The 25,964-nt window shown below is 41.6% G+C and overlaps 1 protein-coding gene across 8 annotated transcripts in view; it reads left to right on the plus strand.

Annotated features, from left to right (window-relative positions):
- The window catches only part of FRY (FRY microtubule binding protein), a 201,094-nt gene that overhangs the window by 14,898 nt on the left and 160,232 nt on the right, over positions 1–25,964 (plus strand). For 3 of the 8 annotated variants that reach the window (XM_033053174.2, XM_033053175.2, XM_033053177.2), the window contains exon 1: positions 21,148–22,012. The exons of 1 other annotated variant lie outside the window; for it this stretch is intronic. In XM_033053174.2, the coding sequence (XP_032909065.1) occupies positions 21,943–22,012 (70 nt within the window). In that variant the 5' untranslated portion in view covers positions 21,148–21,942. Of the gene's footprint in view, positions 1–4,413; positions 4,492–21,147; positions 22,013–25,964 lie in introns of those variants that run through there. 4 more of the 8 variants (XM_033053173.2, XM_033053176.2, XM_033053180.1 and 1 more) reach the window with 3 other exon arrangements.

The following is a 25,964-nucleotide window of genomic DNA, read 5'->3' on the forward strand; positions in this document are numbered from 1 at the left end:
TGCTGAACTTCCTAATTACCTCAAAACTTCCAAAGGCATTATTTCAGCCTGCCTCCTCCCTGCGCTGTTTCACTGATGCAAGGAGGGGCGATGCAGTAACTCTACACCTGGCCCAGCACACGCCTCTCAACCTGCTCAGCTTCCCCAACGAGTGAGTTGAGCATGAGAACGTCCGAGATTGCTCGGTCTGTGCCCACGGGTCCCCACACCTCTGGGTGCTGGGGCTGGCTTTGTGCTGGGGTGGCTTTAGCGCTCGCGCCTCCATCATGGCACTCGATGACAGCAGCTTGTACTCCAGGACTAAGAGTAAACTTAATCCCCATCAGACTCGCTATAAATCAACAAGACGGAGAAGCCTGCCACCAGACATCCTGCTAGAAAATGACTTTAAAGGAAAGTTGCAAAAGAATATTAGGAATATAGACCCTATACTCCCAAGGCGCACTAAGAAAAGACCTTCTATATTTTCAGGTAGGAAATGCTATTTCAGTGGTATGTTAGTGCAGTATCTTTTAACCTTTTTGGTAATACAATGATTCAGCAGTGGATTACAGTCAGAATTTAGTCTGTTTTAAAACCTAAAACAGATTTCATGGATAGATTTAATCAAGTGCCATTTATATTAAATTATGTCAGTCATTAGAGTTAAAATGATGGAACCAAAAAGAGACTTCATGCTTTTGATTTCATTTTACTTGCTTGAGGGTTGTTTTTTTTTTTTAAAGCTTAGCATTTAAAGAAAGCCAGTTGTTTCTCCAGAGCTTTAAACTGCATTTTCCTTAACCCCACGTACAAGTAATACAGTAAACAGTAGCAGTGTAAGAATCTCTCTTGCTGCTCTAATGCTGTATCTCATTGCTTTTCTGGAGGAGAGTGCTTTGGGGAGTTCTTCAGTCTGGCAGATTTTTTTTGTGTAGCCAGAAATTAACATCACTAAATAATCAAATGCATGCTTTAAATTCCTGGTTTGAACTGAAGCCTGTAATGTCAGGAGTTAATAATTTAGTTTAACTCTGTAGTTGTTAAGAAGTAGGAACAAGGTGTGAGTGGATTTCAGTCAAACTTATGGCAAGTCTGGAATATTTTGTTGCGTTGTGCTTTTCAATAATTTTAAATGTGGCCTAAAAATAGGCAACAGATTATTATGAGGACAAAGGATTTGTTGAAAAACATTCAGGTCATCTTTATGAGAAGGACTTAAAAGGTTCTAGGGGGAGAAATCAATACCAGCTCATCCCTGCTGAAACTGAAAATGTATTTGTGTGAGGTGATCAGAGGAAATGAAATCCTTTATAGAAACAAAACTTCTTTAAATTAAAGTATCTCCCTTTTTAGATGAAAATCAGGATTTTCACATTTCTGGGGGAATTAGTACAATCATACAGATCTTAGAAGAGTTGTGAAGTATATCAAATTATTTAAATATTAATTTATATTAGAGACAGCTAAGCTTACATGGGTACCTTTTCAAGAGCTGAAACACTGGTGAAGGAATGGGAGTACAATGTTCAGAGACAGCACAAGGCAGCAGCAGCATTGTTTGTGTGGGATTTAGATCCTCTATTGAAACTTTGTTAAGGCAGTTGAAATATTTCAACACCTCAGGAAATAAAGCTTTTTTTCCTCCTTCCTATTCTACTTCTCTAGCTTAAAAAAAATGCAAAAAAGCCTTAGCAGATTTTGAGCCAGATGACTCAGACATGCCCAAGGCTCCTGGGCTTCCCAGTGCCTGAACTACAGTGATGTGGTCTGTTGGTGCCTCTCAAATCACATTATTTTGGACAGAATAGACCCTCTGTATCTTACCTGACTTTGTATCTTATCTTTATCTCAGTTGCCACTTTTTATGTTTCACTTACATTTTCTGCTTCTTAATTACTTGTGTCTGTGGTTTTTTCCCTCCTGTAACTTTTCAGGTTTTTTCCTGTACATCAAGATTTTTGTTAGGAAACAAACTTATTAAATATGTTTTTGGCCTTGTGTTTGGTCTTCAAAACCCACGCTTTGTTGTGCTTACCCAGATTTCACCTTTATTCTGTGATTTTTTTTTTTTAACACAGTTCTTTCTCTCTGCTCTTTTTCCACACTCCTAAATTACCACATTAGGAGGAGTACTCCATTCTTTGTGCTGTGTCAGACATGAGCACTTTAATGCCTTTTGTGTGTCTGGAACACTGCCATTATGCTTATGAAATCCACTGCAGATGTGTTACTGTACACTCAAGGGCACTTAACTCAAAGGTAATGCAAATTGATTCCTATAAGCAACTGATGGAGCATGATGGAAAGATGGGTGTAGCCTTTCATGTGGTAGGTCAGCAGTATACATGGGAGAAGCTTTACTTGATTTGCTTTTGAAAACAGGTTAACAAAGTACGCTTGAAGTCCTCCAGACCATTGTGTTTCACACAGTAAATGTAGGTTAGAGTGGGAAAAAAACTGTATCATAGAATCAGGGAATGGTCTGGGTTGAAGGGACTTCTAAAATCCATGTTGTACAGCCACCCTCCTGTGAGCAAGGACATGTTCCACCATTATCAGATTGCTCAAGGTCCTGTCCAACCTTGAATAGATGGATGGATGGATAGATAGATAGATAGATAGATAGACAGATAGATAGATAGATAGATAGATAGATAGATAGATAGATAGATAGATAGATAGATAGATCTATCTTAAATGTAAATGTAAATAAATAGACAGGCTTGCTCTGCAGTCTTTTGGATGAATGAAAAATTTGAAGAATGTGGTAATTCCTATGTCCTCGTTTCAGCCTAGTCACCTATTAAAATAGGTATTTTAAATTTATATCATATTGACTCTTCCACATTCTTCTAATCCCTGCTTAGTATGACTTAGTGTGTCTGCCAAGTCTGTTATAACACTGTTAGCTGGTCTTGCATTTAGAACAATTTAGGCTGAAGTCATGGACTTGTTTTCTTCTCTTTTATTCTACCTTACAGAAGTTAGTAGTTCATGTATGTCTAGGCAGGGATGTCCACCCAATGGTATCGTTGGGTTATTGTGTTCATCCATTTGTGGCAAGGGGAAGACAGAACCTGTGTTCTGAGAAACCATGGCATTGCCCAAGGGATACACTGCAGAGAGATGCCTTTCTCTTCTTTCACAAAGCACTTAATTTCTTCTTTTTCTTGAAATTTGAAATGTTTAGAGCTGCCATGTACTTCAGGACTTGGTGAACATCAACTGCTATTTATATATTTATACATAAATTTTGATTTTTACTGTTACATGGTTACTCTTTAAAATAAAAGTAAGAATAAAAAAAAGACACAGGCACAAGGGACCATAGTCAACGTTATAGGGCCATTTATTGCCAAAAGAGAGGTTCATCACCTTAATTAGTGGATTTTGTTCAGATCTGCTGATATACTCTCAGTTCAGCATACTCTTATGTCAATGACTGAACCTTGCTCTGGCAGGACCATGCAAAATTGAATAGTGTCTTGTTTTAACCTGGAGATAAACTCCTCACTTCTTAAAGAGACAAGAAAGAATTGTATAAAGGGTGGGCAATGAAAGGACCTTAGGAGACCATGTCTTGACAGAGCTACCTAGGACAAGTAAATTGGACTAACTGAAGCAGCATAAAATCAAAAGAGGTTAGCTAAACATCATTAAACGTGTATGCTGACTTATGTTCAAAAGCATAATAGCCTTTAGAAAATTAGTCTGTATTTTTAAATTTTAATCTAGGGAAGTGAAGGGTGAGTTTTCACTCCTGTTTCTTTTTGAAAGAAGTTTGCTGATGTTGTTTGGGTTTTCTCTTTATGTATGGAAAAGACAAGAGATTTTGGCTGGGAATGTTAATTTTCTATAGAAAATAGGGTAAGACAGAAATAGCAAAGGTCACAGTGCTAAAAAAATTGTAATGGTCAAATTCTACTTGGAAGCCCCTTGTATTGTGGGCTAGGGATGTTTGTTTAACTAAGTACCATTAAAAGTCCTCTTACAGTACTGTTATTAGTATCTCATAGGCTTTCTTTTCTTCTCCTTCATCCCTTGCTTATGTAGGTAGTCCATATTATTGTTTAATGATGCTTGCTCACTGATGTGTCAGGGAAAGTGAGAAAAATACTTGGGATTTTCCACCTTTCCCAGGACCAGGCACACCTCCATTTCATGGCTGTATGCCTGTGCCTCAGGTGTTGTCTTCCCAACCAAAATAAGCCCTGTGTATTCTGTGGGACAGCATATGATCACTACTTTGGTAAAAGCAGTGTGGTGTTGCTCTGAGTTAATGTAACAAAGGTCACTGGTTGACAGTACTTTACAGACCTACTCAAAATAACAATATAGGTTGCTAGTCTGTTATTTTACAACTGAATAGCTAGTATTTTTTAACAAATTCACTGCCTTTTTTTTTTCCAGTGAAAATATTGTCGCAGTTAGAAGTCTTGAGGTACTCTCTCAAAGCATTTCTGGAGTTCAAGCCAGCATACAGTCTAGCAAAGTCACTTTCTAAAATAAGTAAGTTGATTTGACGTCATATTTGCATGTAAATTGTAATAAAGAAAAATAATGAAAAAAAGAAAAAGTTTTATATATATGAAAAATTCAAGTTGTTCAACAGTGACATGAATAAATTATTTAATTTCCCATGAGTCATGCAGCTAAGACAGCCAGTATGTAAGACTTACTTTTTACTTTTGACTGGCTGTGTTAATTGGGAAAGACTTGCCAAAATCTAATTACTTTTAATAAGGATGCTTAAAGTCATGGGTACAGTATGTGTCTTGATTCAAATGAGTAATAATGATCTGTGTTCAGTATTTTAATTTGGTGAAGATTTGAATATCCTACCTCCTCTGTGAATAAATTGTACTGCATGGAAATAATGTATGCTTGTGATCTGCATATGATAATTGCTGTTCACTTATTCCCTGTTGACATTTGGGAGATTGGCCTGTGTTGGTGCTGCATTTTACAAGTATCATCCAGTAGACGGAATGGAAGGCAAGTCTGACTTGTCCCGAAGTTTTTCTCCTCCATACCTTACTTGAAAATATTGGCTTGGTTTCCCACTAATTACCCACTGTTACCAAGACCTTCTGTTGACTGAAAATGCAGGAGGAGGGAAGGGTAGCATTTTTTGTTGTTTGCTGTTCGTGTTGTAAGCTGGCATTAGTTCTGCTGTACTGTTTTTTTATTGAGCCTTATGCTAAGATATGCCATTGGTACATTGCTGATTGTGTGTCCACCCATTGATCTGGGTGAGTGGCCACTGCTTCATTAACAGAAATTATATTACTGATATTATCTTGCTTTGATCTAGCCTTCTGCATTTTTGTGGTCTCATACATATTTGCATATATATTACTTAATATACTATTCAGCATTTTAGTTAATGCATAATTCTATTAAAGTGACATATTCTTTAGGAAGGATGGGTTGGTTGATGACTCAGAGAAAAGCTCTGGATTTCTCATGAAGTCTGATGTAATAGATATATGTTGTCAGACTCGTTTTCTTCTTGGGTTCACTGGCATTTTATGGACTGGGGAGAATGATTTCCAAATCATCTTCTAAGCAAGTGATGAAAATGCTGCCTCATCTTTAAGTTATATTTAGGACTTAATTGAGGTTCTCTATGTCCATTGCAGAGTACAGTAGTTTCACGAATACAAGCCGCACGGATTATAAGCCGCACCCCCGGTGCCTCGACAATGTTGCTGTCTTTGTCAATAGCTAAGCCACACCCCGAATATTAGCCGCACTTTCGTTCGTCGCGAGAATCCGTGCGCAGCTTTCACAAATTGGCCAATTAGTAACAGGATCGCGGCATAGCGGGCTTTACTGGCTCGGCCCGCTCATGGTTGCCGACGGGGCCGGGTGGCCCAGCTCAGCGCCACGGCTCGGCGGGGCTGGCCGGGTGGTGCTGCCGCCGCCGCCGGGCTCGCTGGCCCCCCTCTCCCGTCAGCACCGCCCCGCTGCCGCGTTCGCTCGCCCGGCTGGCAGGGCTGCCGCCGCCGGGCTCGCCGCCCGCCCCGCTGCCGCTTTCGCTCGCCCCGCTGCCGCTTTCGCTCGCCCTGCGCCGCGCCCGCCCCGCGCCGCGCCCGCCCTGCCCCGCGCCGCTTTCGCGAGCGCGGCGCTTTCGCTCGCCGAGCGGCGCTTTCGCGAGCGCGGCGCTTTCGCTCGCCGAGCGGCGCTTTCGCGAGCACAGCGCTTTCGCGAGTGCGGCGCTTTCGCTCGCCGAGCGGCGCTTTCGCGAGCGCGGCGCTTTCGCTCGCCGAGCGGCGCTTTCGCGAGCACAGCGCTTTCGCGAGTGCGGCGCTTTCGCTCGCCGAGCGGCGCTTTCGCGAGCGCGGCGCTTTCGCGAGCGCGGCGCTTTCGCTCACCGAGCGCCGCTTTCGCGAGCGCCGCCGGCAGGGCTGCCGCCGCCGCCACCAGGCTCGCCGGCCGCCCCCTCCCGTCTGCACCGCCGCCGCGTTTCCTCGCCCTGGCCGGCACTGCAGGCCCCCGCACCGCCGGGCTCCCCCACGCTGCTGGCCCCGATTCTGCTGGGCTTCCCCCGCTGCCACGCAGCCCCAGCCGCCGGCCTTCCTGCTTCTGCCATGCTCCCCTGCACTGCTAGCCCCAGTTCTCCCGGGCTCCCCCGCCATGCTGGCTCAGGCTCTGCCGCCCTCCCTGCCCCGCCCTGCTGGCTCAGGCTCTGCCGCCCGCCCCCCACACTGCTGGCCCCGCCTCTGCCAGGCTTTCCCACCTCTGCCGGGGCCGGCCGGGCTCCAGCTTGGCTTGGGGCTGCCGCGGGCTCTCACTTCCGTGTTGGCAGCTTTTAGAATTTTGTTAATAGATTAACCGCCCCGGAATATTAGCCGCACTTCCGGGTTTCCACCAAAATTTTGGTCAAATTGGTGCGGCTTGTATTCGTGAAATTACTGTAACCTGAACATGGCAATGAGAGAGGAGGTAGGGAGGAAGGTGAGGTTAAGATAAGGAAGGCTTCTTCTGCTGTTATGTCTTGGATTTTGTGTTTTGATTTATTGTTTGTTTCTTTTAAAAACTGTTTAGTTGTCTCCTAGATTTAAATTGCCACCATAAGTTGTTATAGATGTTAAGACTCTTCTTGAAAGCAAAGACTCCAGTGTTCAAGTGAATGAATCTCATTGTATTACACAGTATATACCTCAAATATACCTCAAATCTTAAATGTCTAAGGATTTGTAGACTTCATTTGTGCTGAGAGACCGGTGAAACCCCTCTGTTTCAAGGTAAAAAGGTCTGTACTTATGCAATGTATATTGTGTGTGACACAATCCCGTGGCTCCTCTTACAAGGACCTGTTGTGTAGTGGGCTTTTTATTTATTTAGTTGGTTTAGAACTGCCTGAGGGTATTGACGTGGCTTTCTGTGGGGTTTTGCTCTTCGCCTTTGGAGTTACTGTTTCATGTTGGCTGTAATGGCAACATGCTTTAGTTGCAGAATGTGTTAGAGTTTATCTATACTTATCTGTATGCTCGATTTGTTGTGAATTATCTGCTATCAGAGTAAACCTTTTCTGGGGTAATTTATGCTGCAAACAATATAAGGCTGGCACAATAATTTTTAAGTCTAATCTTAAGTCTGTGTTTTGGTAAGGAGAGGGACAGTTCATAAGTGCCATCTTTCTGACTGTAATCTCATTTGTCCTGTATTTCCTGCTTCCTTTAGGATCTTTGAGGCAGGCAGTCTCTTGCTGACCTGTCCTCTCCTGTTCTTCTTATGCTCCATTTCTTCTGCATTTTGCCTGGATGGCTCTCCTGGCAATTCTCAGACCCAGTTCAGAAGTTGGCAAGAGCTGAGGAATTGAGAGAGAACTGGATTTGCCACCAGAATTTAGATGGTGTTTTTCTGTACACTTATAGGCTGCTTCATGGTACCTGGCCTCACCAGTCTGTCCAGCAAGACATACAGTAATTTCACGAATACAAGCCGCACCAATTTGACCAAAATTTTGGTGGAAACCCGGAAGTGCGGCTAATATTCCGGGGCGGCTAATACATTAACAAAATTCTAAAAGCTGTCAACACGGAAGTGAGAGCCCGCGGCAGCCCCAAGCCAAGCTGGAGCCCGGCCGGCCCCGGCTGAGGTGGGAAAGCCTGGCAGAGGCGGGGCCAGCAGTGTGGGGGGCGGGCGGCAGAGCCTGAGCCAGCAGGGCGGGGCAGGGGGGGCGGCAGAGCCCGGGCCAGCAGGGCGGGGGAGCCCGGGAGAACTGGGGCTAGCAGTGCAGGGGAGCATGGCAGAAGCAGGAAGGCCGACGGGTGGGGCTGCCTGGCAGCGGGGGAAGCCCAGCAGAATCGGGGCCAGCAGCGTGGGGGAACCCGGCGGTGCGGGGGCCTGCAGTGCCGGCCAGGACGAGGAAACGCGGCGGCGGTGCAGATGGGAGGGGGCGGCCGGCGAACCTGGCAGCGGCGGCAGCGGGTGGCCCGCCGGCAGGGTGAGTACGTGAACGCAGCGGCGAGGCGGCCGGCATGCCTGCCAGCGGCGGCAGTGGCTGGCCCGCCGGCAGGGCGAGTACGTGAACGCAGCGGCGACGCGGCCGGCATGCCTGCCAGCGGCGGCAGTGGCTGGCCCGCCGGCAGGGCTAGGGAACGCGGCGCGGCCGCCGAGCCGGGCGGAGGCGGCGGCAGACCGCCGGCAGGGCTAGGGAACGCGGCGTGGCCGCCGAGCCGGGCGGCGGCAGCCCGCCGGCAGGGCTAGGGAACGCGGCGCGGCCGCCGAGCCGGGCGGCGGCAGGCCGCCGGCAGGGCTAGGGAACGCGGCAGCGGGGCGGTGCTGACGGGAGAGGGGGGCCAGCGAGCCCGGCGGCAGCGGCAGCACCACCCGGCCAGCCCCGCCGAGCCGTGGCGCTGAGCTGGGCTACCCGGCCCCGTCGGCAACTATGAGCGGGCCGAGCCTGCCTGGCCCCGCCCCTAGCCAGTAAAGCCCGCTATGCCGCGATCCTGTTACTAATTGGCCAATTTGTGAAAGCTGCGCACGGATTCTCGCGACGAACGAAAGTGCGGCTAATATTCGGGGTGCGGCTTATCTATTGACAAAGACAGCAACATTGTCGAGGCACCGGAAGTGCGGCTTATAATCCGTGCGGCTTGTATTCGTGAAACTACTGTAACTTTAATTACCATAGGGGTCATTAAAACTCAGCACCAGTTTGTTCAGTGAGTCACAATAAAGTACTTCTGATCAGACTTGTTTATGTTTATCATGGACAGTTACTGACTCCTCTGTAAAGAATCATTCAAGTATTAAATTTCCACTAGTTGCTGAGGCTCTGCTCCGAAGCATAAAGTCTTATCTGCAGCAGAGGTTTTACTATTACACAAAGATGCCAAGGTGAAAGAAGGATGACAAGAAAAGCAGAATACCACAGACTAAATTAAGCTCACAAGTTGGAATTTCAAGGTCTGAAATGTAATTTTCTGCCCAGTGAATTGAGGATAAACAAAACATATGTGTACAAGTCCAATTTAAAATCTATTCTGGAACTAGAAAATCAGCAGTTCTCCCTTCAGAAGCCAGTAATAATGTAATTTAAGTTTAGATTTGTCATACTAAATGTTGTTTTACTCTTAAGTAAGAGTAGTCACAGTTTGTCCTTTATCTGTTTTCAGGGTTAAGAATGTATCTGTATAATCTATTGTTATATTTTTATTCTTCCCACTTGAAAGCCCATCCTAAAAGAGGTCGCAGTGACTGTGTAAACTTCCCTCAAGAGCAAAGACAATGATGGTGATGGAGATGGAAAAGGCCCAGGTAGTCAGTGCTGCCTTTGCCTCAGTCTTTACGTTCAGGAGATCTTCAGGAATCCCAAGGGACAGAGACCAGTGGGAAGGCCTGAACTAAGGCTTTGCCCTTGGTACAGGGATAACAGGTTAGGGAACATTTGAAACAAGCTGGACATCCATGGGACCTTGTAGAATGTAACCCCAGTGCTGAGGAAGCTGGCTGGTATCATGGTCTGACCAGTCCTGAGAGTTTTGGAAAGCTCATGGCTACTGGGGGAGGTTCCTGAGGACTGAACGAGACCAAATGTGACTCCTTTCTCCAAAAAAGGCAAGAAGGAGGATCTGGGAGCTGCTGGCTGGTAATCCTCACCATAATCCCTGGGAAAGTGATGGGGCAAATAATCCTCTAATCCATTTCCAAACATAAGAAAAGTAGACGACTGGCAGCATGTTGGTATGAAAGGGAAATCTATTAGTAGCTTTAACAGAGTTATCATCCTATAAAGACTGGTTTTCACTGTCCATACTGGCTTTTTCAAGCTCATTTTCTGACCATGCTCCTTGCAATTAGAGCTAAAATGTATCTGTTCCTGACAGCCAAAGTTTAATAAGGGCTGAGCCAGAAAAAATGGCTTGGAAGAATGTTCTTACTATAAAAAGCAGTGCCTCTTATAGGTAAAAGTGCCTCTTACAGGTGTTTGTAAATGCATATGAGCAGTTGGGAAAGCTATTTAACCACGTAATACCTATGAAAAGCATGTCTCTGGGTTTTTTTAAACAGGTTGGGTTGTTTATTGGGTTTTTTTTCAATTTAGAAGCATAATTTTCTTTTGCTTCTTTCCCTCACCTGAACACCCATGAGCCTCCATTGCATTGACCTGTGGGGGCAACTGAAGGTGATGAAGGTAACACTGTAACCCCAAGACACACCTGCTCCTCAAATCAAATTTCTGCTTCTAACTAGTACTGGCACAAGGAGACCTGGTGGAAATTTTGGGGGAAAGGGAGGGGATGGAAGAATTTCACAGCTCTTTCAACAGTAGCACAACCTCAGGTTAGCTGAGGTTGCTTAATCAAACGAGAAAACACACTCTGGGTGAAATCTGTCATATTATCCTTTGGGTGGGAAGTTCCTTCTGTTCTTGGAGAAGTTTCCATTTTATAAAGGGTTCTGCCTGTGCTGATGCTACGTTTTTAGTTCACTGAATTAGTCAGTAGCTGGTGATGACCTCCCTTGATCTGTGGAAGAGGTCAGGCAAGGTTTGTGCATTGGAGCCCAGTGTGAGTTGGGAGGATATGGTGTCACTGAGTGCTGGTACCCGACTGAGCATCAGCTCAGGTTCCACACCCAGCACTGCCTGCAGCTACACTGAAAGATTTCAAAGCAGGTGAATCCCAGTTAGTATTTTTTTATGGTCACCATTTCCTTTTGAATTAGGTTGCAATAATAGTTAACTGGATTTTTTCCAGATCTACGCACCGTATTCAGATAAAAGAATTCTGTCTCAGTGGATTGTTTTCAGTTATATATCCTATATTTCAGATCTCACTTCACAGCTGAGAAGCCAAACCAGAGATGAAAAAGAAAGAACTATTTTCCTCTTCTGATCTGGGAAAATAAAAAAAGGGAAAGAATAAGATCTGCTCATTTTAATAAGTTTAAAAAAAAAAAAAAAGTTTAGATTTTCAAAGCCTTTAATGATGCAGTGGACAAACAAGTACATGGGAGTTTGATACTTACCCAGATTAGACACTTAATAATATACAAAGCATTTGTTAGATGTTTCAGAAGCTAAATGCCTTTGAAAATCTAGGCTGTGGTGACTCAAAATCATTAATCATTTTAAGTGTATTAAAGGCAGCTGTAATTACTACTGCCTTTTCTAGGAAACCATTCAATTTAAAATGTGGTATCTTTTTGTGCTTTCTTCCTGGTGTACTGAACCTAAAGTACTTTCTTTTGTCTTTTAGTTAATAAAAAGCAGATTGTATATTTTGTTCTGTACATTTTTTTGCTAAATGACATCTTCCATTCAAATGTAGCATGTAAGAAACTTTGAGTAACATAACCCTCTTAAACAGGAAGACAATTTACCTTTTTTCAACATAAGCAGGCAGTGGTATTAGACCTCATGTCTCCGGGAGACCCAAGACATTTTCTGGTTTAGCAGGAAGGGATGGACTCTGAAGGATAGAAAAGGCCCAGTTACAAAGGCTGCACATATATTTAACTTGGCCTCAGTGAGGACACTTGTCCTTCTGTAGAACAGCAGCAAGTTGGAGAATGCTGGAGCTCTTCTATTGCCTGTGCCCAGATCAAAGCATTGCTGTTGCAAAACCTTCACCACTGCAAGGGAGAGCCCTTGAACAAGTGCTCATCAGTTAGAAAGTACAGGGGGGAAAAATCAGGAAAGAAAGATTCTACCTCTCAAATTGATGTCTCTCCTGGCACAGATTACTCCAAAGGGTCAAACAATACACACTTACAGATGATGTTCTAATTTAAAAAAAAAAATGTTTTGCTTCCCAGTACTAAAAAAAAAATATAAAAAATATTTTGCAAGTCCGAGCAAGCATTCTTATGTAAGATCAGTGAGATTTTTTTAATCCAAATTATTGTCTCCTATCTAGCCAGCAACTAAACACACTGTTGTGCTAGTTAAGGGTGTCACATAGGAAATTCCAGATGCTGTGTTTCACCAGTGCTTGTCTAGGAGGGTTGTATGAAAAGTGAATTCAAAACTGCATAAAACAAGACATTCTCTTCAACAACTGTTTAGGATTGAAATCAATTCTTGAAAGAATGGGAAAAATAATTTTGAATAGTAACAGGAGAGCGCTGAGGCAGAAGTTGTAACTGAAAGATATGCATGTAATGAGAAACAGAAATTTCACTGTAAAATCATTTGGCCTGATTTTTGCTGACAGCACCTCACAGCACTGTTGTCATTTATGTAAAGTTGCTGTAAAGTAGCCAGTGGCTTGAGTCATGAAGATTTTTGCTGACAGCTATTTATGTTTACTTTGGATATTCAGAAATATTTTCAAAGGGATGAAGGGGATGGCGACAGCCTAACTATTAAAGGTATCAAGTGAGCTAAGAAGTGTATGTGCATGTACTGTTTATAACCTACAGTGAGGGAAAGAAACATTTTTTTTTTCGGTCTACCACCTGGCATGACATCTGGGGTAATTCTGATTTTTGAAATGTGAGTTCTTCCCACCTTGAAGCAAAAAAGTTTTAAAAATTGCTGATGTTGTGTAGCTTAGTCATTAAGTTCCTGGTCTAATGGGAGGTAGCTCTGTTCTTGAGCTCCCTGCACCTGAACTTTCTATTAGCACCTCTGAGTAAAATGAGAAAAAAGCTCTTATACTATAATGAGCCAGGCTCCAGCTATTCCAGGCACTTCCCTCACAGCAGGGGCCTGAGTCCTGGAGGATGTACAGTCTTGTTTGTGGTGGTGCATGCCAGGGAAGTACACGTCAAGGAAGGACAATTGATGGCAGTGATACAAACAAATTGATACTTCATAGTTTGAAAGACTGGTAGATAACCTATGGTCAGCTAAATGTGATGGTGCTCAGTTTCCTTGTTTCAGCCACATAATTCTGATGCAGCTGTTGCAAGAGGTAGCATTTTTTGGAATCATTTAGAGTGGACACTGTATGCACAAGGCCCACCTGAGGACACTGGAGGTGTTTGCATTACAGGGGCATGTGTGCCAGCTCAGATCCAAAGCCTGGCTGGTCTGACCCTCTCTGATCGTGGGCAGAGCCTGATACCTGATAGGAGGGTGTAGGAGGCAGCAAATGTGGTACAATCTGATCCTATGTCCATCTCATCTTGATCTATAGAAGATGGAAGCTGGTTGAAATCCAACATTTTTGTTCTCATTTTATGAGAGAAGTAAAAAATTTACTTCTCTTCTACGGTTGATGTTTCTAATGGAGCAAAGGGACATAAGCAGAAGGATGCCTTTCTGCAGAATAATGTAAACATTGAGGTGTGAGTATCAAATAGGTCAGCCAGAAAGGAAGAAGTGTTAATAATTAAAGACAGAATGAGAGAATGGAAAGGAAAGTTTAAAAAAAGAACAAGTAAGCAAGTAGCCTGTCACTGGACCATTGTATTTAAAGTCAGCAAAAACTTGAGGAACTGCTCTGGCAGAATTAAGAGAAAGAAAATATATCTAAAATATATGTAAATGTATTTGAGATTGTTAAAAATCACATTCAGGAAGTGCACTGAGGTAAGATCTGTCTAAGGGATGGTTTAGTATTAGAGAACAAATTGGAGCTACTGCACTGAAAATTCCACCTTCTAATTAGATAATCAATGAAAACATTATACATGTGCAACATATTACAGGGAGGTGTCTTGTGGAAAATGGGCATTTTGAACATGTTATCTACGAGGGAGACAAAACCAAGGTGTGTGATATAGTTTGGGTCGGGGTGCCTTCCTTTTGGCATCAGCTCACCATTCCAAGTGGGTAACCCCTCTCCTTGTGTGTCTTGCTGTGCTTTCCATCCCATCTCAGGCACCTCTCTGAAAAGGTGGGAGCTTTTCCTTTCCAGGTTCTGTGCCTGGGGAGGAAAGGGAAAGGGGAATTTTCCCCAGCTCCATGGCCCTGGCAGAACAGGGCCAGGGAAGCTGTGCTTGGAATCTCAGGGTGTGTCTGAGCACAAGATTGAGGAGAAATGAAGCTGAGAACTCTTATGATCTCAGCTGCAGTAATTTGTGAGCCATCCCCAGAGATCCTGTAGGAACAAACAGGTTGCTTAGAACAATGCCGTGTAATCGAAGGTGTCCCTGGCCATGGCAGGGGTTTGGAATAGTCAATCTTCAAAGGTCCCATCCAACCCAAACCTTTCCATGACTCTGTTAACATCTAGCAATGGGCATGCTCCAGCCCTTCCCCTTCCTGGCTTCCACCTCTCTGCCTTCCCATAGAGTTTCCTGGAGGGTAGAAGACATACAACTGCCTGACAGAAGGGAAGTGGAAAAGGGAGTTTATGACTTATTTGGCCCTAAATTTTGCAGTATTTGAGGGTTCAGTCTATGCATTGTGTAATGAGGAAATATGTGTAATAACTTGAGAAAAAGAGGGACAGCCAAAGTCTGGATTCCTTCTGTGCTGGACCTGGTACCAATCTCTTAAGAGTAAATTAGCAAATACAAATTATACTTTGAATGTGTGGGTGGGGTTCAGTTACTCCATCTCATCTCTGAAACAAGCACCCAGAATCAGTCACCTTCAGTGGTGGTTTGGAAACTTCCTGCCATGAGGAAGTTCTGACACCTGATGCGAGGATGTTTGGAGAGTATGATATATAATCTTGTCTCTAAAATACAGGTAAGGGTTTGCTTCAAAACTGAGAAGGGAAGAAGTTTATAGGATTTCAGTAATGAAAAACAGCTTGTTTAGGGATGGTTCCTGGAAACTTCAGATGAAGAGCAGGAAGAAAATACTGCTTAAGTTATTCTTTGTGCCTGCTGATGCCTGTGGTCTGTGCTTGTGGGACACAGGCTGCATTTTGACATGCACAGCAGTATTTCTTGCATCAGTGTTGCCTGTGTCCCAGTGGTAGTGGTGCAGATTTCCTAATGGCTTTCAGGATGGTATATTTTTAGCATGTGTTTGGTAAATCTGGGCAAACAAAATCTGTTCCTGGCTGGCCTATGCTTCCAGGCACTGTTCAGCTAGGGAGAAACTCAGAGGTGAATGACAGAGTCCTAAGAGGACATGTCAGTTTGACAGCTCCAAAGAAATTTCAAGGGAAGAATAATAGTACCTTGAATCTTGAAGGCACAATTCCAACGTTAACCAATTAATCCTCTGCAACATGCCTAGTTATCATTTGTTATTTATAGATTAAGTACAAACTCCTTACAGCCTATTTAATTACTCTAATGAATTCACTAAACAACCTGAGGTTGAGAGCTGGGTAATGTATAAATCTATAATGTATCTCAGAAAATATGTTATTTTATTCTATTAAATACCATTCAGTAGGTTTCTGTCTAAATATTTTATATAACTGTACCCAAATTGTCTGATGCCCTTGCTTCGGAAATACAAACACGTGCTTCATTTCAATGCTGCTGTCTTCCATTTTGACACAGTTTGTGATGTAAACATGCATTCCTTATGCATTGTTTACCGTTCTCTTGTTGCTGCCTGTTTTGCTTCCCGTCACTAGGTGGCAATAGCTGAACAGCCACTTGCAAACAGGAGGCAAAACAAAATGGTGCAGCGAAATTAATGATACATAAACTAAGAAGGATTTCTATTACTTTATTTAGCAATTATTATATTAAATGAGATTTCCTTGATGAAATCTTATTTTGTGGAGTGCTTTCAGTCACTCTATAGTTTTAGTTTGGATCATAGCAAGATGTTTGTTTTACCTTGGTAAAACATGGGACATCATAGTACATAAAACTTGGTTGATTTAGATACTACAGTTTTGATCTGTGATCCAGCAGAGGACGTTAGTAAAGCTGTGGATCTAATGTATGTGTTATGTCATATCTGCCAGTCTCTGTGAATAGCTCCCATACCTTGGGCTATCTATAATTGTCCTAGACGCCTATATTTAGGCACTGGAATACCATTGAGTTATGACCAGCATCCCTCTGAAAGCTAGCACAGTCTTTCAAGAGCAGGGCAGAGAGAGGTTCCCAGAGAAGGGAATGTGAAACCATGAATGCAATGCAGCCTATCCCAGAACAGGACAATATATTTTTTGTTTTCCTCTGTTAGGTGTGTTCTGCACTGGCATCAAATAAATCTGGGGATCACTCTTTGTAGGGTTGCTTTATTTTGCCCAGGAGGACTAGACTGTATCAAAACCACAGAGATGCTAATAAGCAGCCCTCACTTATTCCTGAGGTGAAAAACTCAAGGCAGCCAAATTTTTATACAAAGTGTACCGCTGTGAATCCAATCTGATTCCATGGAAATCAGAGACAAAGATGTAATTCAATATATAGTATTACTTGGCTAAAAGGACATAGTATTTGACTCAAAATAAGGAGGAAAAGCTAAATGAAGCCACAGAAATTATTAATCATAATCATAATAAGGTATGTTAAAACCTTCAGTAATTCAGCAGGGCTACTTTTGGCTTTGAGATGTGTCCACATCACTGCTTGAAAGACAAAATTTGCATCTATATTTGCTTTGTTACTGTTGTCATCGCTTAAAGGCTTTCGGCTACTCTTTGCATTTAGCCTCAGATTCTGAAGAGTTAAGATTGCAAAATCCACATAGGCCCTTTCATTCCAAGCTAAAATGAGCCCTAGAAGATTGTGCAAGACTGTGCTATATTCAAATCTCCATGTGCTTTTTTAAGGATTCCTGCAAGCATTGCTGAAAACATAGAGGACTAAATTGCCTGAATGACTGTAATAAACAGCAGTCACTAAAACTGTAAACAAAATTGGTACCTATGCTACTAAATATTAAGTATCTAAAAATCCAGTATACAAAAGTACTTACCCTAAGTATCATGTATATACAGCAAGGAGAAACAGGCTGCTTTGAACAAATAATTGTGCTCTTTACTGGAACTCTTTGGAACTATTGTGTCATGCTGAAGGCACTCACCTCCCAGTGTAGGCATCTGAGCTGGATGCCTCAAGATAGATATTGTGAATACCTCCAGCAGTATGTGGTTTTGTTATTCTTGTTCCTTTACTGAGTGAAAGCTTTGGAAGTCTATTTTTCAGATGTTTTGCATTGACAATAGATGTTCATGCAGCATTCTGCTCACAAGAACAGTTCTGACCCTGCTGACGAACAGTATCTCCCAGGTCTCTTCCCCAAAATTGGGGTATGGAAACTCCACAGCTCCAGAGTCTGTTCAGACAGAGAAGGGTATTAGCCAGGTAACAAAGGCTCCTGGATATTTGTTACCTCTGATCTCAGAAAACAGTGAGAGAACAGAAGGTGCTCAGTGTGTCACAAATGTGGAGTGTGAGTTACACACAAATGTTTATAATTTAAACAATGCTTACGGTAATCAGCAGGTTTATCATGGCAGACAAATGAAAATCCTTACATTTTGAATCTATGATTTTGTATGGTGAAAAAAAAAAAGGCGACTTATTGTCAATTCCCATGTAGCAATATCATAAAGAAGGAGCCCACTGTAATTCTGTAATAGCCTTCATCAAATAATTTACTTTCACTCACAGATTTCATATGCTCATGCCTGTCTCTTTCACAGCCTAGAACATATAACTAAATTGTGAATATCGCAAAGTCAACAAAAATGAAAGTGGAACTTCAAAATTGCTTAGTCTTGTGAGCCTACCAAAAATAAGTTCAGAACACTAAATTAGAGTGCTGATGTTTCTACCATTTCAGTGTGTTATTCCTGCTTTAGGAGTGTTTCCAAAATATGAGTAAAGTCATTACATATGGAAGATGTTGTACATGCAAATTTTGACTTGCAAATATTTAAATTCAATTTAGCATTCAAATTTTTTCAAAAATATTTTATGACTAATCATAGAAACTAGAAAGATTTTAGTTGATTATACTTTTAATTTTAAAGAAGCTGTTAGAATAAAAGTTAAATTCTGAGGCATTTATGTTATGAATGATACTTTTGAAAGCAGAACCAGTAATGGAGGAGTGTCACACTTGAATTAAACTTAACAACTACCATTCTGTATGAACTCACTCATATGATGCCAAAAATATAGACTCTTAGAGAGGTGGCATTTTTCCCTAATATACTTTGTCTTAATATACCCATTAAGCTTTTCAGTATTTTAGTACAGTTTCATACTGTCAGTGGAAGCACACAATAGGCAGTTCTTCAGAAAGAATACTAAATGGTGAGAGCAGTGAGATTCTGCATTCACGTTATGACGCAATGCTTGAAAAAGACCTGGAATATACATGAAATTGGATTACTATGGCTTCATATCACTTTGGAGGAAGTCAGTAAGAAAGGTGCTGGGAATCTGCCTCTCCTAGGCAGACAGCTGAATGTAGCTGTAGCCTTTTTAATGTTATTCCATAAGGAAGTGCAAATAGGCATTAGGTGATACTTTAACATACCAGACAAAAACTCTACCTATGGTAGTCAAATACATTGATTTGACTTGGATGCAATAGCCCATTTATTTCTTCACCAAATGATCACAAAGTCAAGGAAAGACTGTTAGACTGGTTAGACTTGATAACTGGTGAAGACCAAGTGGCAGGAACATTACTGAATCCTGTTCATACAAGGTGACTCAAAATAAACAAGGATAGATCTGCAGATTTGAAAATACAAACTTTAGAACTAAAAGGGAGCTGGATAGTGACAGTTAAGAAAACTGCCTGTGTGGGATGTCTGAAATTTCTTTTACTCGCAAGCACCAAAACCAACCAACCAAACCCTGAATTTTTCATTCTGCCTTTGAGGGACACTTGGGACCCTCAGAGCATCCCATGGAGCTAACAGGTCACCCATGTCAGCTGGTATTCTCCTGATAGCAGCAGTACAAAAGATAAGCTGAGTAAGACTATGTGAAGGAATAAAAAGCAAATGGTTAAACATCCTTACTCCTTTACAACTTCAAAACAAGAACATTGATTTTAAAGACTCCAGTATCCAGTGAGGTTGAGAGATGGTGCAAGAATAAGATCTGAGTGCTAAATACATGAATACCTTTAGTTTTCATTTTTGCCTTGTAGAAGAACAGAGGTAGGAGAAGTAATAGAACAAAAAAGTCAATTGTGAGGTGTAAAAAAACCCTCAAAGATCTTCAAATTCGTATTACAAAAACCAATTAGCTTCCCATTCATTCACTCAAGGAAGAGCAGGCATATGACGTTGCAACTTGCGTAGTAACATTTTTGTTGAGCATATGAAAAGAGAGATTCTGCCCTGTAAATATAAACCACAGGTTTATTGGAGGGAAACCATCTGCATCAACAGAAAGGTTGCTTGATACTCAAGACTGAAACAAAATTTGGTGGGAGATTATATTTAAAAGTGTGAATTTCACTTCAAATTGGATAAAATCTAATATGGATTTAGGAAATACAACTACTTGCAAATTAATCTCCTGTGTTTATTTTCAACAAGATAGTTGCAAAAAAATTAATTTATCAGTCATCTCCAGAAAAGCATATGTTATAGTGCCACAAGGGAAATTATTACTTATATCCTTGAACATAGGAATTGATGCAGTATTTGTGAGGGTGAATAAGGACTTCCAAACCTACTTTGCATTGCGTCTGATGAAAAATCAGTTAGCAGGATGGTGGAAAGTCATCAGTCTTAGATCTTAGGACTTCCCTTATTTGGTGCTAAATTTAACTTTAACTGTAAAACACTGGATTGTGCTGGCTAAAACAGGATGGCACAAAGAGGAGACTGTTAGTGGAGAGGTAAGGAAGGAGGTACAAATGGGATAGCAGGGTCTCAATATAAATTGGGGATGCAGAGTGACAGCAGTGGGATGATAACAGCATAGAGAGGAAGAACTGTTCAGCTCTCATTGACATGGGTGGTGAGATCAAACCTGAGTTACTCTGAACATTTCTGGTTGTTCAAGTCCATGAAAGGGTGTAAACAGGTTTTGAGTGAAGTTCATTTAGGAACTGAAAGGTTTACAAAGTGAATTTAAACAACAGCCTGTCATTAGTGAGGACACAAAACCTTATCTCTAGATGAGGTATGTTTGCAGAAGACATTTAGCATATTTTCAGTGAGAACCACAGGAGCTTGGTCTCAGTAACCCTTGGTTTCCTCAGTTTCCAGTCCAAACATCAAATATTCTGCATACTGAAACTAAAAGTAATGTGTGAATACAATTGCTGGCAACGTTTTTAGAAGAATCAGCAGCAGACAAGCTCTATTTTGTCTCAGATACTGTAATTATGAAATGCTGCAGGAAATTTATTTCACTAAGTGAGAAAAAAAAAGTACTGTTATTCCCAGGAAATAATATCTGGAAGGATGATATCAAGAATATGTGAAACAAAAAGTATTTTGGAAACTGATTCTTCTTTTTCTTAATTACCATTGAAATACGCATAGTGATGTAGTGTGATTATATGAAATAAAACCTCAGGAATATGGAAATCGTACCTAGCAATTAAGTATTTTGTAGAAAATACAGAGAGATTAACAAGCAGTGAATTGCTTCTGCCTTATTTTTCTTATGTGAATTCAGTTCCTTTTAGAAACCATTATTCAAGATAAAAAAAGATATCAAACTGAGTTTTCTGTGGCTCTTTCAGGGGTGAATACAAAGCAGTGAGCTCTCTGGCTTATTTGCCCTTATGAATTCAGCTTGCTGTCTCTCATCTTTGTTGGGGGGGGCAGCAAAAGTGTCAAGAAAAAAATAACAACACGTTTTTCTGTAGCAGTGAAAGAAAAGCAGAAGCAGCCAGCCTGAATGCCGTGGGTTTAGTACTCTGGAAGCGCTTCTCTTGTGCAAGTGAGGCAGAGCCTTTTTTCCTTCCCGGCGTCACTGCAATCAGATCTATGGGTGCAGCTCTGCTTTACCGCAGCATGATGCAGTTGTGTAGAGTTCAGCGCGCTCTTCTTGGAAGCAGGCGGAAGGAGAGCAGCTGACCAGAGCAGGCGGAGGATGTTCATTAGAGGGTGCTTTTTTCCCCCTAAAGCTAAGCAGTGCGTGTGAGATCCCTGCAGCTGCACAGGGAAGGTTTCGGCGAGGCTCCGAGCTGCTCCTGGGCTGGCGAGAGGAGGCGCGTCCATCGGGCTGGAGCTTCTGCTGGGAGAGACCTCCAGCCAGGCTCGGGGCTAAGGCACGGCTCTGCCAGCCCTCGGGAACACGCTCCAGCTGTGCCCATGGAACAAGTGCTCTGCTGCTGCGTGTGCCTTCACCGAGCAGACGAGATGTGCCCGCTTGCGGAATGGAATAAATGAAAATACTGAGTACTGAGGGGGCGAGGGAGTAAAACACTCCTCAGATAGAATTAAGAACAAGCCCCGAAGGAAGAGCAAAGGACAAAAATCTCATGGTGTGTTTTTGTTGTTGTTGTTGTTGAGCTTTTTTTTATTTTTTTTTTTTTAATGAGCTTACCTACCATGAACGGAAGAAGTGGATCTGCGGAGACTTCATTTCCTCCTCTGACCCCTCGTTTACATCACTGACTGGTGACAGTCACATCTACATACATAGTACCTGCCACTTCAGCTGCTCAGAATTATAGAAGCCTCTTTGTATGCAGCAGACATGGCTAGCCAGCAGGATTCAGGCTTCTTTGAAATCAGTATCAAATATTTACTGAAATCCTGGAGCAATAGTGAGTAGCAGAAGAGTAATCTTTTCATATTACGCATTGCTTGGTAAACAGCTAGGATAACCTAAAGGATAGAATCTTACCTTTCTGTATGTTTGTGTTATTATAAACCAAGTAATTCTTGTTTTTGTCGGCTCTAAAAATCAAAATGTCAGAGATTTAAATAGGTTTCATTAACTGCAAAGGCTGTAATGAGATTATACTAGATTTTGCTTGATTGAATTCTGAAGTTAGGCTGCTTTCTGGGTCTAACAGTACATTGCAGGGAGTGCATTCCAAACAACATTTCCTGCCTACATGTTTGTTTGATTTGTTCAGACTTTATCTAATTCTTTTTCTTTTTAAATTATGTTTAATCACAAGGGTGTGGCATTGCTCGGAAGTTGGTTTTTATTAATTGTGCACCAAGGACAAAATGTAATTATTCTGCTTCAGGTCTGAAAGTCATTCTGGTGTGATGGGAAGCAAAACATCAATTGCTTATAGCTGCACTTCCCACCCTCTATGCTTAATTTCAGAATCTTATGCAATATTTCTGGCCAGAAAGAATCCATCTGTTTATCTGATCCAGGCTGGGTTTTGCAGAATGTAAACAAATAGCATTTTAGTCTGCCTTAGTATTTTCAGTACTGCTGTTCCTGATTTCCATTGCTTTTTAAATCAATTACTCTATAGACGTTTTAGCTATATTATGTAATGAAGATGTCTGAATAAAATTTAGTGCTTGCAAATATATTCAGATTAGGTAAGGTGATGAGATAACACTGGCAGAAATTTGCTTTTTAAGTTAAAGTACATGAACAGTATATTCCTTCTCTGTAGAAGCTTTTATTAACAGTGCTGAATCTCCCTATTTAACTGTTTTTAAAAGATAGGACACAATGTCTCTGGAAAAATCCAACTTGGCTACGTGTGAAATAAGGTTCTGATCATCCTACTAGCTATAATTTAATAATTTCTGCATAAAAGTCTAGTGTTTAAAAATTCTATGGTATAAAAGAATTGCAAAATGTGCTCAATACAAGAAGAGTACCTTATACGTGCAAAGAAATAAACAAAAACTATATTAGATGTGTGACATGCAAGACTTGTATTCATTAAATTATATCCATAGAAACTGTTTTTTCCAGGTCATTTGTAACCTCAGTAGCACTGTAGTGCTTGTTTGAATCTGTTTTTCTACCACAAGTGTGAAGTCACCAGGGAATAATAGTATTACCTAAATAACATTGCTTATCTGCCCTCCTACAAAAAAATATTTAGTGCATATTCATTCAAATAAGTGATCCCACAAGGACTAGGAGAGAATTTTATGACTCAGTTACCTTCTTGGACTAATATTAATCAAATACTGAGAGCATAAGTGTGTATTGTGACAGCACATATTTTATAACAAGCTAGGCACAGCTTATGACAGAAGAAAAACAAGTCAGTTTATGGTGCAGAAATCAAATCAGTTCTGGCATTAATTTTGTAATAGCCTACTGTGTCTTGAAGTAAAACCAGCACCTAAGAATATAAAACCAACTACATTATAGAATTAAATATAAAATGTTGGTTTTTTCTTCTTCCTTTGTCTTGAAGTATATTGAAGGTAGTTCAATATAGGAGAAGTATTTCTAGTCTGAAATTAGAAGTCCTTCAGTTCTAGTTTGGGGAAATGGAAACAGTATAAGGATAATTGATATTTCTGACATTCTTTTAGTGGATAAACACCTCTTCTGCTGTATCTGAAGGAACAGTAAGAAGAAATAGAGTAAATTAACCCAAGTGGCCTTAAACTTGTTGCCTACTGGGGTTTTTTTTGCTTTCATACTGGAAGGGTATGTTCATAAATCTGAATGTATCCTTTCTAGCTGAAAAACAAACGATTTGATAAGAAGACAGTAGGGAGTTAAAAAAAAACCTAGGGCTTTCTTCAGCTCTGCTATGTGATGGGTGGAGCAGAGGAAAACACTTCCCTTGCTTGAGAAACTGCTGGGAAGCCTGCACATGCATGCACAGGAGCATGTTTTTCAGAGAATTGGTGCTCTGTCTGCACACCCAAGACCAGAAGTAAGCCATAAATTATGCCGGGGCATTTATATAGCAGCAAGAGGTCTAACATTTTTAAAAGAAAAATAACTTTGGTTCCTACAGTGTATGTTTTGCTGCAGTGTTAATAGCCTAGAGGTGCTGTCCATATATGTTTCTGCAAACTGGCACTTTAAAACATCGGTTTAAACAGCATTTATCCTTCCCAGGCTTTTTAGTCCCACCAAAACCAGGTGGGACTAAGCCAGGTCTTTCCACTGATTTGTGTTTTGGCTTACATAGAACATCAGCACTTGCTAGCAGATTGCCATCCATGTCTGTTGCCCATACCCTGAAATATACTCAATTATTCTACTTGGAATGACGTTTTCCCCTGATTTCGCTAAGGAGTTTAGCAAACTAGTGTTCTTGACATGCCAGGCAGGATTTCAGTTCAGTGTCACATAGCACTCCCTGAGGTGTTCCCCTAGCATGCTGCTTGCATGTTCATCGTCCAGTTAAGGAGGCAGGTGATTTATGGACAATGGGGTCGGTTCACTTTAACTGTTGCAGTCAGGGTGATACAGTCCAACACAGTCCGTGGTGTGTTCTCAGAGAGCCTGCGCTCTTCCTCCTGGCTGGTAAAAAAGCCAAGTCACAGTCTGGCCTTCGAATCATCCCATCAAACTGAGCAATCTCAAAATACTCCTTTGTGCAGTTCCCAAGACAGACTTTTGCTCTGCATGCGTCTATAAGATACTCTGCAAGTCATGCTGTCTGTAAAATATTCCTGTGTTGTGTTGGAGATGGAATCAGAACCTCAATTCTCTGGTTCGAAAATAAGAACAACGGGATTTTATTAACCATCTCATGTGTGTTCTTATATTTTCTTAAATATTGAGTGTTTTTGATCTGCTACATTAATCAACAACTTCATTAATAATTTGCATTACTTAGTTTTGAAAGTACTGCTAAAATGCCTAGGACTGCACAAGGTGAGTGGTGCTCACTTGGCCAACTGAGGTCAATAAGCTGACAAGAATAAAATAGGGTTTACCAAAACTAGGACAATTAAGAGTCTTTTCCTCAGATGTGTTGAGGAAATACTGCAAAATGCATTTTTGAAAATAAACATTTGTAATTTATTCAAGGAATAATACATAAATATAAATGTTAAGAACTTGAAGCCTGATCTTTCCTAAGATTTTTTTTAATGAATAAGGTAGATTTATTCTGAATTTAATTTCCAAAGGTATTTTTCAAATTCATAGTTTACAAAGCTATCTGAACAGAAATTTTGAAATCTAGCTACAAGCGCCTAGAGTACCGTCATTATGAACTGCAGAAAAGTCTGTAATAAATTCTGCCTTTTGCAGTTCCTAGATCTGATCAGCAATTAAGTTTATTGGAGGAAAGGATTCTAAATGGCTCAGGTAGAAGAATCTAAATGGCACAGGTAGATGGCTCACTCATGCTCTCACAAGTCAGCTTCTGTGTGGGCTTGTAGAAGCTGCATTTCTTTGTCTCACTAGAGATAGGTTTTAAGGTTTCTTTCTTTGTAATGAAATGAAACTGCATATTTTGCATAGGGAATATTATATTTGGCACTCACAGAACAGAGTTACCTGCAGGGCCTGATTTTAAGGATTGAAATTCTTGTTTATCTACCTTTCAATAGCAAAAGGGTTTTTTGCGGACTTGCATTTCATGCAGCCTCAGAATAAGGACTTCTTATCAGGTCTCTTTCCCATGGCCATACTTCCTTGCCTTCTTCCATAGCAGCCAACATTCACACCAAAATCCTCATATCATCATCCCCTTCCCCTTTGTGCTGTACAGAGCCCATTGCTCAGTCCTACAGCAGAGTGTTCTCTTCCCTGTGCCCCTGTGTGCCCAGTCCCTGTAGCAGTTGTCAAAAGCTACTTCTTGTTTACTAGTGGTG

This window comes from Catharus ustulatus, chromosome 2, assembly GCF_009819885.2.
Source record: "Catharus ustulatus isolate bCatUst1 chromosome 2, bCatUst1.pri.v2, whole genome shotgun sequence".
Lineage (NCBI taxonomy): Eukaryota > Metazoa > Chordata > Aves > Passeriformes > Turdidae > Catharus > Catharus ustulatus.